Source organism: Chinchilla lanigera, unplaced genomic scaffold (assembly GCF_000276665.1).
Source record: "Chinchilla lanigera isolate Chin_1 unplaced genomic scaffold, ChiLan1.0 scaffold00071, whole genome shotgun sequence".
Lineage (NCBI taxonomy): Eukaryota > Metazoa > Chordata > Mammalia > Rodentia > Chinchillidae > Chinchilla > Chinchilla lanigera.
The window spans coordinates 2,412,611-2,432,285 of record NW_004955472.1 but is presented as its reverse complement, the minus strand read 5'-3'; the positions used below and the strand labels follow the sequence as shown (position 1 = coordinate 2,432,285).

Below are 19,675 nucleotides of genomic sequence, written 5' to 3'. Positions count from 1 at the left end.
TATTTGTTTTCCTGAGAAACTATCTTGTAGATAACAATATGTAAAACAATAACCATTGATAATTTCCTACTACTTTGTAACTTGGTAAGCCCCCCTATTATTATGTTATCCTTCTTTTACTCTTTAAAAAAAAAAAATGATCCTCCTGCCTCAGCCTCCCGAGTACTGGGATTACAGGCATGTGCTACCACGCCCGGACCCTCAAAGTCTTTCATCAACTAATGGTTATTGCCAGTATCCAAGAAGGAGATCCGGTTCACAGCATCACCCTTGGTTCCCTGACCACAGAGAGCACCTCTTGAGAAGCATCTGTGGGTCTAATGCGCTGAGGGACGTGGGACAAGCAGCGCTCTCCTGTTCTCTGTAGACACAAACTCGGGTCTCGGAGGAGGTCTAGTCCTGCTTGTGAGAATAGAAGAGAGGGGCTCCCAGTGCAGCCAAGGGCACCCGACTTTCACGTGCTGTTCAGTTCATGTGAGGCTCCTCCTGCGCCTACGGACTCCTTAGGAGGGAGCAGGGAGAGATTCTGACTCCTTATTTTCCCTCTGACCCCCCACAGTGGCTGAGAGGGAGGCCAGGAAACCCAGTGAGAAGAGATCCTCAGGGACCCCTTGGTGGGAGACAAAAGCCTCCCGAGTAGACATCCAGGAAGAGCTTTATTTCACCTGGAAATCAGGGGCCACGTGATATAAGTGTCACTGAGATCGGGGGTTGCTCTAAGCTGATTAAAGGAAGATGCTCTAGAAAAGGTTCCCAGGGACTCTCAGACTTCATCTGCCCAACATCCCACCCCCCGCTGAACATCTGATGGGGTCTGGAGACATTTTTGATTTCCGGGCCTGGAGCGGAGAGACGCTCCTGGCGTCGGGAGGGTGGTAGCCAGGGTTGTGGCTAAACAGCCAGTGATGCACAGGACAGCCTCCGACCCCCAGGAACTGCCCAGCACCAAATGCCAGTGGTGCCACTCTTGAGAAATCCTACCTGAAAAGTTGTTCTAAAACGTCACAATTAATTAATTAAATCTTTTGAGACAAGGTCTCACTGTATAAGTTCAGGCTGCCCTTGTACCCACTGTGATCCTCCTGCTTCAGCCTCTCAAGTACTGGGGTTATAGGCTGTGGCGTGCCACCATGCCCGACCATCATAGTTAATTCAAAATGTATGCAGTACAAAAAAATCCATGACAGTCAATTTGGAGACCAAATCCTAGGCAATAGTACTAATCTGTCCACGGAAGCTGTATCACAAGGCCAGGTGTGGTGCACGCCCGTAATCCCAGCACTCAGGAGGCCGAGTCAGGTGGATAACGGCAAGTTCAAGGCCAGCCTGAACTACATCGCAAGACCCTGTCTCAAAAATAAATAAGCCCACACCACACACAATATGACATGTATTACAAGGAGGCCCAGAAGTAAAAGGAAACACAGCAAATATTTCCTTTAATTTAAAAGTTTAGGACATTGCTTAAATTCAGCAGTGTTTAGCATAAAAAGGAGGACATTTATCATGAAGGATAAATGGTATAAGTAAGTAGATGCGGGTAGGGTTAAGCACAACGCCACTCCTGGCTATCTAATTAGAGACAGTCTCGCAAGTCCATCAGAGACCTGCAACAGGCGTTTCATCTCCAGAATACTCGAGAAAGCTGGAGAGCTGGATGCAAGGAGCCACTCGTCGCCGGGGGAAGGAATGCGAGTAGAATGTGACACGTGCATACTTCACAGTCCCCCCCAGGGGAGGAGGTGTGAGGAGCCACAAGTGTATAGTGTACAACAACAGTAATAGATCTCAAAATGTGGTGCTGAACAGGCAACAGAAAGAGACCTCCAGCACAGCGCTGCTGATGGAAATGCCAAGTGCAAGCCCACAAAACAACGCCGTGTGCTTTCAAGAGTAGGCACAAATAGACTAATGCGCAAATCTTACTCGGTGCAAGTTATGGTGTGTGTCTCATGTCCCCACAAAGCCTCATGCTTTCATGGGGCGGCTTTCAGAATTCATGATTTTTTTTTTTTTTTTTTTGTCTTTTTGAGACAGGGTCTTGCTATGCAGTTCAGGCTGGCCTTGAGCTCACTTTCTAGCCCAGGCTGGTCTCAAACTCAAGACGATCCTCCTGCCTCAGCCTCCCGAGTGCTCAGACTACAGGGGTGTGCCACCACTCTCAGCTAGAGTTTGTGATTGTTCCATGGTTCAATGCTGGGATTATGGGTGTAAGAACTACACCCGTCCTGGGGCGGGCAGCCTGCATGCAATGTGAGGGAGGGAGAGGCTTGCTCTCTGCTGCTCACATTTTGCTCTTGCTGCTTTTGCTGTCTTCTGCCACCATGAACTGTTGCCCTCTGCCATGTGCCACCCTGCCTTGGAGCCAGCCGAGTGTGGACTGAAACCTCCACAACCTGTAAGCTGAATAAACCTTTCCTTCCTTGATTTTGGGTGTCAGGCTTTTTGTCTGAGCAAGGAGAATAAAGTAACTAAGCAATGCACAAGCTCAGAAGTTGAGCTCTTGAGAATTAGTCACCATTGCCACCTGGTGGTGGTGGCTCCAAAAAGAGGCACAATTCCCTTTGTTTTTGAGATCTAATTTACATGTGTTGAAATGTACCGTTCTTAAATTCAGTCATGCATCACTTAACAATTAGGATGTGCAAAAAACCCAATTAGGATGTGTTAGATATGTAGGGAAAATCCATGACACGCTGTGACACTAGGCATTTTCACTGTTGTGTCAGCATCATAGCATGTACTTACACTGCTCTAGATAGACCAATCACCCAGGGAAGCCTTCTCTCTTTCTCTGTGAGACAGGTCTTACTGCGTTCAGGCTAGCCTTAAACTTTCAATTCTCCTGCCTCAGCCTCTCAAGTAGCTACAGGTGTGCCCTGAAGTTTGCAGAGTTCTTTTGATTCAATCAAGAGACACGGTGAACACGTGAGGTATGAGGCTACTGCATCACACAACGTACTGTTCTACAGTAAATACTTCTCCATAAGTACAAGAAGTGCACTCTAGCTAGGTGTGGTGGCACACGCCTGTAATCCCAGCACTCAGGAGGCTGAGGCAGGAGAATCGTCTTGAGTTCGAGACCAGCCTGGGCTACAAAGTGAGCTCAAGGCCAGCCAGAACTGCATAGCAAGATCCTGTCTCAAACGGGAAAAAGTGCACTCTAAAATAACCAAGGCATTGTATGATAAATATGTAAATAAACAGTAACAGTTGTTTACTGTCATTATCAAGTACCATGTGCTGTGTATGCTTGCACCGCAGTACTGTAGATGACTGCAGCGCAGTAGGTCTGTCTACACCAGTGCCCCACAAACACGAGAGCAATGCGTGATGCTAGGTTACCACGGCCAGGACATCACTAAGTGACAGGGTGTTCTCAGTCCCATTATAACCGACGGGGCCACTATCACAGGTGCAGTTTGTGTTGGTCTTTCACAGCAGTGTTATGTGGCACACAGCTGTAATGAATTTGATAATTTTTTTTTTTTTTTTGGTTTTTCTCCGGTACCGGGAACCGAACTCACGACCTTGCACTTGCCAGGCAGGCGCTTTGCCGTTGAGCTAAATCCCCAGCCCCAAATTTGATAATTTTTGACAAGTGTATGCACCTATGTAATCACCACGCTAAACAACATAAAACATTTCCAACCCCGAAGTCCCCTCCTGCCCTTTGAACAACCACCGAGTTCTGCCACTGTAAATAAGTTTTGCCTATTGTAGAATTTATTTATTTATTTATTTATTTGCTTACTTATTTATTTGTCTTTCTTCTTTTTTTTTCTTTTCTTTTTTTTTTTTTTTTTTTTTTTCCGGTACCAGAAATCAAACTCATGACCTTGCGCTTGCCAGGCAGGTGCTGTGCCGCTGAGCTAAATCCCCAGCCCCCTGTTTATTTGTCTTTCTGAAGCAGGGTCTCGGAAATGCAATCAAGAGATATGGTGAACACGTGAGGTATAGGGCTACTACATCAGGCTGGCCTTCAACTCACTTTGTAGCCTAAACTGGCCTCGAACTTCCAGCAATCCTCCTGCCTCAGCCTCCTGAGTGCTGGGATTACAGGCATGTGCCACCACGCCTGGCAGTAGAACATTATATATGTGGAACTGTGTGGTACACATTCTTATGTTTGCTTTCCTTCGGGAATTGTACTTTTTAGATTTAACTGTGGGGAAAAGAAAGATTTAGCTGTGTTGTGGCAACACATCCATCGTGAATTCATTTTTTTAGCTGAGTAGTATTCCACTATATGGATGTACCACAGATTCTTTAGGCATCAGAAGGCATTTGAGTTGTTTTTAATTTTTAGCTATTATAGATAAAACTGCTGTGAATGTTTACATATGAGAATTTGAGTAGACATGTTTTTTAGTATATCATGGGTGGAATTGCTGGGTCACATAACAAATGTTTTTGGTTTTTTTTTTTTGTCTTTTTGAGACAAGGTCTCTCTATGCAGTTCAGGCTGGACTTGAGCTCACTTCATAGCCCAGGCTAGCCTCGAACTTGCAGTGATCCTCCTGCCTCAGCCTCCTGAGTGCTGGGATTACAGGCATGCGCCACCACACCCGGCTATAATTTTTAAAGAAGTTGCCACAGCAATTTTCAAGATTAGTTGTATCATTTTACACACCCAGGGGCAAAGAATTTACATCAGTAATCAAAAGCAACCCAATTTATATAAGTGAGCAAAAGGACTGAAACAGTGCCTAGCATTTGCAGGACTCTGGAGTCAATCCCTAGCTCTGCCAAAAACAAAGACAGAAAGTGCCCCTGAGTATAGTGGCACACACCTATCATTAATCCTGGCATCCTGGGGGCTGAGGCGAGAGGACTGCAAATTTAAACCCAAATTCCAAGTTGGTAATTTAGAAAGATCTTGTCTCAAAATTTAAAATCTTATTTTATTTTATTATTGGTGGATTGATTGTCTTTTTGAGACAGGGTCTGGCTGTGCAGTTCAGGCTGGCTTTGAGCTCACTTTGTAGCTTAGGCTGGCCTTGAATTTACAAGGATCCTCCTGCCTCAGCGTCAGTGCTGGGATTATAGGCCTGCGCTGCCACACCCAGCCTCAAAATTAAAAATTTTAAAAAGAACTGGAGATTTCATTCTGTGCAAAGGCCCTGGGTTCGATACCCAGTAACCCTCCTCACACACACGCAATGCCCAGCATCATTCGTCTTAGGAAGAGTAAATAAAACCACAATGAGACACCATTTTACAGCATTAGAATGTTAAATGCAGGATGTTGAGGGTGTGGAGAAAGTGGCTGGCAGCTGTTGGACCTCACATCATGCACACACACACACATGCACACACGCACACACACGCACTGGAAGGATAGCAGCTGTCAGGCCCATAGTTCAGTTCCTTTTTTTTTTAATGGTTTGGTTTTTTTTTTTTTTTTTTTTTTTTTTTTGAGACAGGGTCTCACCATGCAGCTCAGGCTGGCCTTGAGCTCACTTTGTAGCCCAGGCTGGCCTCGAACTCACAACGATCCTCCTGCCTCAGCCTCCCGAGGGCTGGGATTACAGGCCTGCGCCACCACGCCCGGCAGTTCCTTTACAATAAAGAATTCTCCCAGGTGTGGTGGCACACACCTGTAATCCCATTACTTGGTAGGCTGAGACAAGAGGATCACTGAGTTCAAGGCCAGCCTGGGCTCCATAGAGATAGCCTGTCTCAAAAAACCAAACAAAGAAAAAGTTTGTAGCATGCGCATTCCCTCAGAGGCAGTGTTGCTCAAGCTGAGAAAACTGAGAGGTCAGAAGACAAACGTGGTACTTTTGGTACTGTTGGTGAGGCCCCCGGCACGCCAGAGATACGAATGCGAGGGTCCTTGTGCTTGTTCTCTGTCTCAATTTCTCAGAAGTTGCTCCCTGACCCTCCGAGAAGCTATGAGGGTCCTGGAGTAAAAGTGAATTAATGTCTGATGACAAGTCCAGGGGAGGCCTGGCCAGGCTGTCGTGGCCCCAGGCCCACGTGGGATGCTGTACTACGGGTCAGCTTCATCTTCATGATCTAACTCTCTGTCTTCGCCCACACTTACAGACAGGGAGCCCGGCAGGAGAGGGGCGACCTTCAGGGCCAGGCAGAGGAAGCGCTGAGGAGGAGGCAGCATGCCGCTGAGGTCTCAGCTGTCTATTCTCCAAAGCACAGCGCATTAGAAGCAACTCACACATCACCACCTCCACCTCCACCGCCACCACCTCCCTGCCTTGGCGAACATCAAGGTTGCCAATGCTCTGCCCTCTGGAGGGGCTAAGTACTTCCAATCTCGGATGCGTGACTGCAGTCAAAATTCTCCACTACTTAGTGCCTTAATCGCCTCATCTGTAAAATTGGGACAATTGTACCTATTTCATGGGTTTCTCATAAGAAAAGAGTTATAATTGTGCCTAGAACAACGTAAGTGCTATGTCAGTTTTGGTCCAAGCGGCTGGAGTGGGGCTATATTTTGGGACCTCAGTGTCTAAACAGCCTGGCCCGAAGCGCTGCCAACGGTGGCGTCTGTGCAGATGTCAGGCAGGGCTCGCAGGGCCCCGCATTCGTAACCTAGCAGACAGCGCAGCGGTTCCTCCCATCTTTTGCTTGGCCCTCTGGATTGGCGGCCTTCTGGACAGACCATATTTTCAAAGACTGCTAGATCATAACCAGGCCCAGCTACAAGGAGATGGCCTCCTCCCGTGGTCCACACCGGTTGCGGTGGTGCCTCGGTTTGTGAATTTAATTCTTTCCATGATTCTGGTTGCAAACTGAGTTACTAATCTAATTCAGTGGTTAGGTTCAGTGTTAACCTTACGGGGAAATTTGATTTGGTTTTGGTCCAATTCAGTTTGCGACCAGGCTCGTGGAAAGAATTAAGTTCATGAACCGAAGTACCGCTGTATTTTGGCAACTTCTAGAAGATTCACTCCAAATTACACAGCTCCTCTGCCCCACGCCACTTCAGCCGCTGGGCCCAGGACGGGCTGCTGGATGAACACATTTGAAATCAGAATCTCCGGTGGTTGGGGGACCTGGTAAGGGCCTGAGATTTAAAGCCAGACGAGGGTTGGCTTGAATGCCAGCTCTGCTGCTTACGATCTTAGAGGCCTTGCACATGTTTAAACTTTCTGACCCTTAATTTTCTCATCGTTAAGTGGATATAATCATAGGGCCTACCTCATAAAGCTTTTGTAAGCATTGTGTAGTACACGTGACACTATTAGCACAGTGCTTAGAGTCTGTGGTCGTAAGCTCTGAGTAGATGATGATCATTTCTTCCGATCTGCCGAGGGAATCAAATCGTGTGGTTTTCCCCCAATCATCCCAGTGACTCTTCAGCATCAGCTTTTCTGGCTCTTCCAGAGACAAGAAGGCCCTTGGGACGGCTCGAAGTGCCTGTTCCACCGTGCCAGACCTGCTCAAGGAGCCAGGAGTGAGTGGGATGGCGGCAGACTCGTCTTTGCTTCTAGATCTGGGAGGTTCGTCAGCAGGGCATCAAGCAAGAGCAGGACACAAGGTCGCAGTGAAGCCGCGGACCCGAGGACCCTTGAAAGTATCTGAGGGTGCCAGGGTTCAGCCGTCGGCGGAAATCTTCTCTGATGCCCTGAAAGCACGAGGCTTCTTTGACCTGAAGCCGCTTCTCAGGCTTGGCGGGTGGCGTCGTTGCAGGGCGTGAGAGTAGACGTGTGGCCAGTGTGAGGGAAGTCGGGGGAGAGGACGCCTTAGAGGTCCTCTCCCTCCCCCCAGGTCCACAGAGCACGGTAACCACAGCGGCCACCATGAGGCACTCAGTGTGCCAGAAGCTTGGTTACAGCACTGTAGAATTATCCCGCTACCCCTCTCCAGTCACAGTGGATACCCCCTTTTGTGACAGAGGAAACTAACACCCAGAGAGGTTAAGGAACTTGGTCAGGGTCTCGTATAGTGAGTGGCAAAGCCAGCGTGAGACTACTCTTCCCGTCATGCCACCCCCACCTCGGTCGGGAAAGGGCCTCAGGGTCCCAGCGAGGAGGAAGCAATGGCTGCTGGGCAGGCCAAGAGGAGGAGCTGCTGCCTGGCTCCAGGGCCCCTCCTGCAGGTGGGAAGGAAGAGCTGGCAGGAGACATCGCTTGGGCCACCCCGCCGCAGAGGGAGGGCGGCATGGGTCTTTGGGTGGCTTCCGGGCTGGATAGGGGACGATGACCAGGGCGGAGGTGACGAGCCGTGGTGCCTCATCTGTCAACACACCTGTACAATAAATATTTATCAAGAGCTCTGGAGCATGAGAACTGGATTCCTCCCTCCCTGTCTCTGGAATGTGCCCAGGCTCTGCCTGGGAATAAGTGACGTGGCATGAGAGGATGTCTAGCAGCAGGGCGCCTTGGACACAAGCGGGGCGGCTCACGCCTCCCCAGGACTCCCAGGACCAACACGAGAACTTCAGCTTTGGGGCTTTTGTTAGGCCACACAACTGCTAATCATTTTACCCTGCTCCTTGGCAACAGTAGGGCGCATGTGACCTCAGCCTGGCCAATCGCAGAAGCCCAATTCTCCGACCCTGCTGCTTAGTCTGACAAAGGAGCAGGTAACTTACCCCATCCAATCAGGGTTTCTTATAGGCTCAAGGAGATTTAGGGAAGAAGTCTTCTCTCTTTCTGTTTGTTCTGTCCACCTGCAGCGTGAGGGAGCAGTGTGCGGGAACCTGTGTACGGCAAGACAGCGTGATTATAACCCCCAAAGGGAAGTAAAGGAGAGAAGACAGGAGACAAACGTTCCCCAGCATGCTGAGGATGTGGCTCAGGGGTAGAGCTCTTGCCTTGCATGCACAAAGCTCTGGGTTTGATCCCCAGCATTACCAAAACAAAACACAAGAATAAAGTTTGAAGACCATTGTTAAAAAAAAACAAAACAAAACAAAAAAAAACCAACCACGTTCCCCAGCACGTCTCGGAACCCTTTGGGATGTGCCTTGTCTGTGCCGTTTGCTGCTCGGCACCCTACCTGCCCCCGGTGGTGCTCATCAAACACGGCGAATGGTGCCCTTTGGCAAGGAGCAGGCCGCGTTCAGTACAACGACCTGGCAGCGCTGAGGCTCAGAAGGGAAACTGCGCAAGCGCACACGGGAAAGGTCTGCGACTTCAGGGCCCAGGTCTGCTGGCACCATGGTCTCCTGCCTCTCTCTGGAAGGACTGCGCAGGCCAGAGGGGAGGTAGCAGTCAGCAACCCAGCGACCTGGGAGAGTCTGCAAGCTGTCAGTCTGCGCAGCGCCCTGTATTTGCCACATGGCTTGGGGGCAGCATTTGGAGATGAAACGCCGCACCTAGTGGGTCTTGGGAGAGACGCTAGGTTCTTGGATGCCCAGTAGGATGGACAAAAAGAAACTGCGGTCCTTGGAATAGAGCACTGTGGCACCCCTTTTCCCACCACTGTTGATACAACGTAGGATAGTCACTGGCTGGACCCAGAGACCCACTGGAGACGTGCTGGGTGCTGCGCAGAGCCCTGGGGATGTGCGGTGAATGGGGCGTCCCCTGGGCTCCCTCTGAGGAAGTAGGAGATTGTCCCACAAGCACGATAGGGTCACGTGACATTGCAGGTCCTACAGGGACAGAGGTGGGACCCAGACTGGGGTGGGCTGAGGGCCCGGGAACAGAGGGCGAGGGTGGTGATGTGGAGACACAGCAGGCAGAGGGAGCAGGTGCAAGTCTGCGGACGGTCTGTCCGGTGACATGAAGGGTGACGTGCTCTATGCTGAGCTAGAGAGGCTGCCAAAGGCCCATCCGTGGAGGAACTTGCAGGTCAGGCCACGGAGTCTGGTGTTCATCTTTGAGCCAATTTTTTTTTTTTTTTTTTTTTTTTTTGGTCTTTTTGAGATAGGGTCTCACTATGCAGTTCAGGCTGACCTTGAGCTCACTTTGTTGCCTAGGCTGGTCTCCAACTCACAACGATCCTCCTGCCTCAGCATCCCAAGTGCTGGGATTACAGGCGTGTGCCACCACGCCCGGCCTTTGAGCCAATATTTATTGAACAATTTAATTGAATTGACCCATCGTAATAAAACAATATTAAGCAGGAAGATGATGTGATCAGTTTTGCATTTCAGAAAGATCCCTCTGAAGGCAGAACAGAGGGGGAGGCGGGGGCAATGTGAGTAATGGAGCCCAGAGGCAGACAGGAAATACAGAGCAGGAGATGGATACGTGTAAGGAGGTGAAGCCAGTAAGTCTTATTTCCTTGTCTTGTTTTCTTGTTTTCAGTACTGGAGGCTGAGCCCAGGGCCTTGTGCGAGCTAGGCAAGTACTCTACCACTCATCCACACCCCAAGGTGTTTTTGTTTGTTTATTAGCTTTTGAGACAAGATCTCACTAAATCGCTCAGCTGGACTCAAACTTGCCGAGTCCTCTTGCCTCAGCCAGCTGAGTAGATGGGATCAGTGGGATCACACGTATGCATCGCCACACCCAGCTGAAAGCTGATTTCTCTTTTCTTGGTTTTGGTTTTTTTCCAGTACTGGGAATCGAACTCACAACCTTGCACTTGCTAGGCAGGTGCTGTGCCGCTGAGCTAAATCCCCAGCCCCCAAGAGCTGGTTTCTTGAATGTAGAGATGAGAGAGACTTCGGGCCGATGCCCAGCTCCGCGTCGGTCACCAGGATGATGGTGTGTTGTCTACCCAGTGGCAGCATTGTGATGTAGGGCAGCTCTGGGTACACGGGCACCTGTAAGTTGACTTTGCAGCACAAGAAGCAAGGGATCCGCAGGTTACCGGAGGGGAGAAAACGTCTCTCTCCCTGCTTCAGCCCGCTCAGGGGTCAGTACTACCTCCCACCACCTTTGAGCCGCAAGCTCCTGGAGCGCAGGGCTCCAGTCTGGCTCACCTCTGCAGACTCAGGTCTGGCACGGTGCCCCGCAGTGGGTGCTCAGGAAGCATCTAAGGCATGGAAGGGTGGGTGTGTCCACGGAGCATGACGCCAGCCACTCTTGTCCCCAAGTCCTCCTTGGAGTCAGGGCTCAGACAAGTACATGAGTCCCCCCCTCACGGAGGTAGGAGCCTGTCTTAGTTACTCTTCTCTCATGGCTGAGACAAAACACCCAACACCCAAAGTTAAAGGAGCAAAGGTTTATTTAGCTCACAGTCTGAGGTGGTTTCAGTCCGTACTCAGGTGGCTCCAAGGCAGGATGGTACAGGGCAGAGGGGCAGCCATTCATGCTGGTGGAAAAGGGACTTTAACAGCATCTTTCTGCCCTCTTTTTTTTTTTGGTTTTGGTTTTTTTCCGGTACTGGGAATTGAACTCACGACCTTGCGCTTGCCAGGCAGGTGCTATGGCGCTGAGCTAAATCCCCAGCCCCATTTCTGCCCCTTTTATACTCTATCCAGGCTACTGGGATTGGGGCGGTGCCAAACCAATGGGGGACGGATTTAGTAACACACACCCTTAATCCCAGCACCACACGCTCTAGATCCAGCCTCCTCTCATAAAGCCCCATTTAAGACTGCATGAGGCTTTGGAGGGACATTTAGACACCGCCATAAGAGCAGTACCCTTTCCCCCTGCTGTCCCGATGCAGGGGCCTGCAACTCCGGATGCGGCAGAGTGGGTGCAGTGGCTTCCAGACCTGGGGCATGGAGCGGAGCGGCTGGGGAGCCCACGATAGGACCGGCTGGCGCAGCGGGCTGGGCCCACACTCAGGCTCCCTGGAGTGGATGCCCACGGCGCTGCTCCCAGCAGGCAGATGGGCAGGTGAGAACATTTCATGCTGGGGGAAGGGTGGAGCAGGATACGGGCGAGGGGCGAGGGAAAGCGGTGCAGGGGCAAGCTGGCATGTTGGCCATGCCATCTGGCAGGCCCAAGGCCTACCTGAGCTTAGCTAATCCACCTTAAGCCAAGCAACGCCATTGCACCCTCCACCCAGCAGCGGGACGCGTCATTCAGAACCAATGAATCCGGTGTTGTCGTCATCAAGGAGTGGCGGTGCTCCCACAGGAGCTGGGCCCCGTCCAAACTGAACAGATGGCACAGAGGCCACTGGGTGGGGCTGGGAGAACTGGCCCAGTCAAGACTCATGCCCCCCAGTCCTCACTCTCACCGGGCCAGGAGCTGGAGGAACTGCCCAGCTTCCCTGCTGCAGCCTGGCTGTAGGGCATCTCTGTCTTCTGTTTTGAGCTCGGAACCCGCGTAGGCCTCGGCCTTTGCTCTGCTTCCAGGAATCCGCACTTGAGCCCTTCCTCGGTACCGCAGGGACTGCACGCGGTGCACCTCACGTTCTTCCCTAGGGCGGCCAGCGGCTCTGGGCTTAGGCTGGCGGCAGCAAGTGTTGGCAAGCCCGTTTCTCCAGTGGGAGAAAAGGGATGCACCCACGTTCACCCAAGGAGCTGGTGCTGAGCTTAGACCTGAGTATGGCGTCTGTCACCTCCTGCTACTCACTTTCCTTGCATTTCACTCTGAACACAACGTACTCCTTAGTGTTTGCATCTTGAACATGCCAGGCTTGTTCCCACCCAGGCCCTTTGCGCTTGCAGCTTCTCCGCTTGGTGGCTCTTCCCCCAGACCTATGAGGCGCTTGTTCCCTCCTGTCACAGGATACTGTAAAAAGGGCACCCACCTGCCCTGTCACGCTCTCCTTGTACCTCTGGGTTTCTTCCCTACATAACATGCCATGTGCTCATCGTTGTAGGTCTTTGCTGTCTGTCACCCGCCCCAGCATGGAAGCTCCTTGAGACACAGGCTGTCTCTGTCTTATTCATAGCTGAATCCCTGAACCCCTGTTGACTAAAGCATGCATAGAGCATGATAGGTGCTTAATAAATGTTTGTGGGATGAGTGAGCAAACCCAGACTGCCTCACTCCTGGTCTAGAACTCTCCTCCTGTATACTTCTGCGTCCCGGGGAAGCCAGAGGGTGAGGAGGACAGAGGAGGGTTTGGTTCAGATTGAGAGGGAGCAGCCACTCGGATCCAGGCTATGGCCCCAGAAGGTCTTGGTATGTCAGGCTCTGTCTTGGGCTCTCAGGGCATCCCAAGAGCTTAAGGGGATCAGTGGAGACAGAAACTGCTTCACCTTCCAAGTCCTTCCCCCAGAGGTGGCATGGTCTCTGCCCACTGTCCTCTTCCTCTCCTTTCCTTGCAACTGCCCCTTAACATTTATTGAGCAGCTACTGTGTGCCCGATTTGGGACTGGGCACCAGGGAAATAGAGATGAGTGAAGCAGTGTCCTTATTCCCGGAGCGCTCATGGCTTAGCTGTGGAAGTGGGTGAGCAAACACCATCAGAGTGCGGGGGGAGGGGCTCTGACAGAGGAGGCGGGGGTCGGGCGGACCATTTGGCCTAGGTGATGATGGTCAGGCTCAGGACGGCTCAGGACGGCTCAGGACGGCTCAGGACAGTAAGGGGAGTTTTCAGAAGAGGGGATGCTCAAGGAATTTATTTTTTTTTTTTTTTTTTTTGCCTACTAAGGATTAAACTTAAGTCCTACATCCCTGGCCCTTTTTAAACTGTTATTTTGACAGTCTTATTAGATTGCCCATGCTGGCTCTGAATTTGCAATCCTCCTGCCTCAGCCTCCTGAGGATTACAGGAGTACAGCACCATGCCCAGGTTGATCTGGTGCTTCTAGGACTGGGGGGACAATAGAGAAAGGAGAGCCAGCACTGCCAGCTGAGAGGACAAAGGTGCAGCAGGTTCAACCGAACTGAAAACGTGCAGGTCCAGCGTGGGGTGGGGCAAAGGCAAAGCTGGACAGATAGGCTGGAATTAGGTACCTACGAGCCTTGAATGCCAGATTCAGGAGCCTGGGCTGCCCTGTTGGCAGTGGGCGCCATCCCGGCATTTGGGGCCAGGGTGACTTGGTCAGGTTTGCCCTGTGGGAAGCAGCACTGAGCGTGCTCACTCCTGGGCTTGCTCCAGTGGGGCAGGTGTGGTTTTGCTGCTATTTTGTGTCGCTGCACGTCACCACATCTGCTTGAGGGCAGACACTGTGTCTGGCTCATTGTCACAGTGATGCCCTCAACACAGTGCACGGCACTTGGTGGCTCATTAAACTCTCTTTTTCTTTAGACAAGATTGCACTATGTAGTTCAGGCTGGCCTTGAACTCCCGGCAATCCTCCTGCCTCAGCCTGCTGAGTGCTGGTATTAGAGACATGTGCCACCACACCCGGCTTCATTAAACTCTTCTTAAATGAATGAATGAATGAATAAATGAATGAATGAATGAATAAATGAATGAATGAATGAATGAGCTTTACTCAGATGTGCTGACACCAGGTGCTGTCCAATAGCGGTGGGACGCAGGAGTTAGGTTCATACTTTGATGGGAGGGTGGATTAGGATGTTTGTTACTCTGAGTTACTATGTTTTTCCAGAATGGGATGGTGAGGAGTTCGGGACTTCGTGGGCTGCCCTTGATTTAAGGCTGCTGTCCTTGGTTTTATTTTGAAGGATGCAGGATTCGAGCTTTCTGGTCCCTTGCCAGCAACATTCCTGCCACATTGATAGAGACCTACAGTCCAAAAAGAGGGACGTGAGGAACCCTTCTGCTCTACTTCATTCCTTGGGGGGCCGGTGGAAGCACACCAGGGAGTCAGACGGGAAACGAAGAGAAGCCCAGAATCGTCGTGTGCAGGGTCAGGAGGCAGGCGAGGGCCTGGCCCTGGTCGGCCTGCAGGTGCTCGCCCGGGCTGCGTGTGGGTGCGGGAGGCCGGAGACAGACCGGACCCTCCACCCCAAGGAGTCTCAGGGCAACAGATCGCTTGGTGAGGCACGACTGCTCCAGACCACCCAGCAGTGAAACTGGTAGGTAGTGAGCTCCCCAGCAGTGGAGGATGAATAACTTCCAGGCGGGCCTGCTGTAAAAAGGCCGGAGCAGAAGATAGGACACTGAACCTAGTTTGCCCTCCAAGTTCCCCTCCCTTTAGGAGATGGTGTTCTGGCTTTAGGACAGGAAATAATCATTAAATATTTGCTCTGCCCGGCTCAGCAACGGAAGGGTAGCTGCCACCTGCCTGAGGGACAACCATAGAGCGGCGCAGGTACCTGGGGGGGACAAGAGGGTTTTGAAGCCGAGCCAGGAACTGCTGGGGACCTCGCGCTGGGCTCGGCTGCAGATCTGGGACTTCTACTGCTGTGCAGAAGCGACCGTGGGATTGCCTGATGCTCTCAAAGGGCTGCTTTTGAATAAGAGTTTTCCCATTGACTCATTGTACTCTTCTTAAAATTTCTCAGTAGGCGTGAAATCTTCCAAAATGAATCTTTCAAAAAAAAAAAAAAAAAAACAGATTGTATCTTTCTGCACCGAAGATCACACATAGGGCCTCATTCAGGCTGGGCGAGCCCACTGCCACTGAGCTACACCTCCGGCCCAACGCTGCTGTTTTGACTTAAATATTTCAGAGTTAAGCCCAGAATTTGTATTTTTAATATTCTCCCCAGGGGGATCTAATCTATAGATCTGTAGCTTAGAATCTTTCCTCCAAGTGAATTATAGAAAAGCGTCAGTAAATACAATTTTGTTATACTTTGTATAAATTAGAAATTCTCTGAGAATAATCATTCATACATATTATATAGGTATGGGGGAGTTTTAGATGTTGCTTTTTCTTGAGAAGAATCACATGTAGCTGGGCATGCTGGCACACACTTGTAACCCCAGCCCTGGAAGGCTGATGCAAGAGGGTTGCCATAAATCCAAGGCCAGCCTGAAATACATAACAAGAGCCAGTCTCAAAAAACATACAAAAGAGAGAAAGAAAGAAAGAAAGAAAAAGAAAGAACTGTGTTTATATTTAACCCTTTGAAATACAAAGAAAGATATAATACCTGCAAAGCAAAAGGACATCTTCCTTTCAGTCTGTTTTATCTGAGGGGCAGGAGGAGTAGGCCATGAAGCATGCTAGTAAAAGGTTTTGTTTTGTTTGCAGTTGGGCCCACACAGTTGTGTAGTTGTGTGAAACAAATAAAAGGTAAAAAAGAATCAGTTCTGTTTACATTTACCTCATTTCCTACGTGTACAGTAGATATCATCTACCCTAAAGTGGAGTAGATATCATCTCGTCTGATATCTGCGCAGCATCCCTGGAAGGGGGGCAGAGCCAGAATTATCATATCCATGTTGTCTATAGGTAAACTGAGGTCCAGTTAAGAAAAGTGACTTTTCTGAAGCCAGGCGTGGTGGTGCATGCCTGCAACCCCAGCATTCAAGAGGCCGAGGCAGGAAGGATCGTTGTGAGTTGGAGGCCAGCCTGGACTACATAGTGAGACCTTGTCTCAAAAAAGCAAAACAAAAAAGCAAGGCGGCTTTTCGAAAGTCCCAGAGTTGGCTGGGGCGGCACCGGCAAAGGCAGCCGAGTCTCCAGCCCGTTTCTCTGCCTTTTACCAGCTATGTGCTGCTTTCTCCGGCTCTCTCTGGCCCACCATTCCCTCTACCTCCCTCCCTCAGCCCCTCCCCCTGCCTTGGTCTCTGTTTTTCTCTTTTCTTCAATTTTCCCCTCCTTGCTTCAGCTCACAGACTGGAATCACCTTGGCAAGCCGTCTAAACTTTTGCTCCCTCTGGAAAGCCGCCAGGCCCACAGCCACAGCCACCAGCTCAGCATCTCTGCTCGAGCAGATCCCTTTCCCAACTCCAGGATGCAGAGATTAACTTGGGGTGACACTCCGGCCTCCAGCTGGTCCCAGATAAGAGAAGGGCGGGGATGGGCACTATAAACAGGTCTCCGTCCTTCCTCCTGGCCCAGACCCCAGCTAGCTGAGACCGCGCCAGTTCAGGATCAGCATGGCCGTCCGCCCGTGGGTGGTTACCCTGGCCTTGGCTGCCCTCCTCATTGTGGACAGGGGTGAGTGGGCAGAACCTGGACTGCGCAGCTTGGTGTCGGTCAGTGAGCTTGGGGTGGGGGCACAGGCCAGCCTGGAATACCACGCCGGGCTCAGCTCTCCTTGCTGCTCTTCTGTTTCACGTGTGTGCCCTCCGCTGCGGTGGGCGAAGCCTGACTAGGAGAAAGAAAAACTTGGCTCCAAATCCTGACCTCGGTCCATGATTGCCACCCCTCCCCCTTCCTAGGGCCTCAGTTTTTCCTGCCATAAATAGGAGGTTGCTCCAGCTCAAAGCTTCACTAAGCATTTCGAGGCTGGAGGTGGAAGAGGCAGGAGGAGAAGGTGGGTCTCCGCCCTTAGGAGAGCCGGGCAGGCCCGTTGGTTGGGGCTGACAGGTGCTAAGAAGACTCGTTCTGAGCGCTCTGCACTGCTGTTCTGCTCTGACAGGCTGGCGTCTGGCACTGAGCACAGCCATGGGAGCAGTGGGAGCCCGGCCCTCGGGAGCCCCTGGATAGAGCTAGACATACCCCTGGGGTAGGCCATCCGCAGGCCTGGGGCCTCTCAGCACATCACAGCTCTGTCAGGTGCTGTTCTGGGACCTTCACACATGAGTGATCAAAACAGGAAAAGTACTGTCCTGGTGGAGCTTAAATCCAATGGGATACAGGGAAAGAAAAACAGACAGTAAACAAGAAAGGTACAACAGGCAAGAAGGCCGAGGCAGGAGGATTGCAAGTTTAACTCCCACTTGAGAAACTCAGGGAGACCCTATCTCAAAATTTAAAAAAAAAAGATTTTTCTTGTTTTTTTAATTTTTTTTTTTTTTGTCTTTTTGAGACAGGGTCTCACTATGCAGTAGCCCCGGCTACAAAGATTCTCCTGCCTCAGCCTCCCGAGTGCTGGGATTACAGGCATACACCACCACGCCTGGCTAGAATTTTCTTTTTAAAGGGCTGAGGATACAGTTCAGTGAGAAGCTGAGTCCCTAGTATTGGAAATAAGGAAAGAAAGAGAGAAAGAGAGAAAAAAGAAAGGAGAGGAAGGAAAGAAGGGAGGGAGGGAGGGAGGAAAGGAGGAAGGAAGCAAGGACGGATACTGCGTTAAGCTGCACATGGCGACCTAGTGAGACCCTGTCTCGAAACAGAAAACAGAAGAGGCTGGTGATACATCTGGTTCAATCCTCAGGGCCGCAAAGAAACAACCCAAACGGGAAGGCGAGGGGGCGGTAAGGAAAGGGGGCCGGGAGGGTTCGCAGCTTTCCGTCCGGTCAGCGGGGCGGCGTCTCTGAGCAGCTGATGCAGGCGAGGGAGGCGCGGCGGCTCGGGAGCCGGGCCTGCAGGCAAGGGCCCGACGCCGGCCGCCGGCGAGGCTGGGGCGGGCAAGGGACTGGGCGCCGGGCCGGGGGACTCCCCTGAGTAAGGCCGCGGCCTGCGCGCACTGGGCTTCTCCTCCAGGTGAGGGGTAGGCGCTGTGCTTAGGAGCATCGCTGCACACGTTAAGGATCAAGTCGGGTGGGAAGCAGGGAGGCCGGCCGGCCCGCTGGACAGAAGCCGCCGCGTGCTAAGGCAGCCCCCGCAGGCCGCCTCCCCAGCTGCGGCCGCCCACCGGGGCCTGGGGGCGAGGCACGGTCCGGGGCTCCGGGCCCAGCCCAGCACCGCCCCCCGAGAAGCTCGCGTGGGGACCCCCAGGGGCTGCCTTGAGGACGGGTCCCTGCACGCACCTGAGAGCCCACCTGGCCCTCGTGAGGAGCGGGAGGCCGGGGAGAAGCGCAGCTCTCCCTGCACCCCCAGGAAGAAACGCTGCGCCCGGGGTTCACGCTCTCCCGGGCACTCGCTCAGCTCTCAAACACGCCCTTTGCGCAGCGTGGAGCAGCGGCTGCGTGGCGGGGACAGGGCCGCGAGGCTCAGGCGCGCGGGGCGTTGGGGCGGACCCAGTGCGTGGGACCGCGCGGGCTTTCCGCGGAGCCCGAATCCAGGTCTGCGCGGGAGCTGTGCGGGACACCAGGGAGCGGGCCTGGGCCCCGAAGGACTGGTCAGGGACGGTAGGAGAAGACCGGGTACGGGACTTCTCAGCCGGGGCCACCGCAGCGGAGGCGCACGGAGCGCGCACTGAGCAGGCCGGGGCCAGCTGCCAGGGTGCCCCAAACATAAGCCCAGGTGCTCAGGCCCCCAGGGAGGCCGCCGCCAGGACAGGGAGCCGGGGGACGGCTTCATATCTTTGAATGTTTTTCTTTGGCCTAACAGTTACCTACGGTGAAATGCATAAACATTATCACTTCATAGATCTTATCAGTGGCTCTCACGCTGCACCTGCATGATCCAAGCCCTGGCTGAGAGGCAGAACATTTCCACTGCCCCAGAAAGCTCCGTCCTGCCCGTCCACCCCACCCGCCCTCTTCTCCGAGGCCGCAGAGCCCAGCTGCTCCCCACCTCTTCCCACCCCGGGTCAGCCAGCCGCTCTAGAATTTCACACAAGTGGAATCATATGCCCTGTAAGCTTGTCTGTTGCTTCCTTTCGCTCAGCGAAAGGTCTTTGAGGTTCAGCCACATGGTGTGTACCACCACATGGTGTGTACCAGCTGTTTGGTTGCTGAGCAGTACCCTGCCCTAGGAAGCATCACAGCTCATCCGTTCTCCCCGGGAAGGACACTTGAGCCATTCCTAGTTGGGGCAATCAGGGTCTGGAAGGGCTTTAAGCAGGGTGGCAACAGGGCTGGATCTGCACTCTGACGCCCCACACACAGCCAGGCACGTCAGAGGTGGCAGCCTCGATCTCCTTCCTCTACTCTGCCTTGGAAATCTCTCGTAATGATAGCATCTGCAGAACACGGTTCCGCCACACTTCCTGCGACAGGGAGCTCAGTGCTTCCAGAGACAGCCTCCTTCCCTCTCTGTTATCACATAGCT

The 19,675-nt window shown here is 52.2% G+C and overlaps 1 protein-coding gene and 1 long non-coding RNA gene across 2 annotated transcripts in view; both read left to right on the top strand.

The window, feature by feature from the left end:
- The first annotated feature begins 10,589 nt into the window (after positions 1–10,589).
- LOC106150328 lies at positions 10,590–15,209 on the top strand. Its single transcript, XR_001237072.1, has 3 exons — positions 10,590–10,776; positions 11,536–11,708; positions 14,403–15,209. It is a non-coding gene; the product is annotated as an uncharacterized LOC106150328 (long non-coding RNA).
- A 1,408-nt stretch (positions 15,210–16,617) lies between these two features.
- Spink4 (serine peptidase inhibitor, Kazal type 4) overlaps positions 16,618–19,675 on the top strand; it is a 9,390-nt gene continuing 6,332 nt past the window's right edge. The window contains exon 1 of the mRNA XM_005401107.2: positions 16,618–16,792. Coding sequence (XP_005401164.1) covers positions 16,732–16,792 — 61 coding nt within the window. The 5' untranslated portion in view covers positions 16,618–16,731. The remainder of the gene's footprint in view (positions 16,793–19,675) is intronic.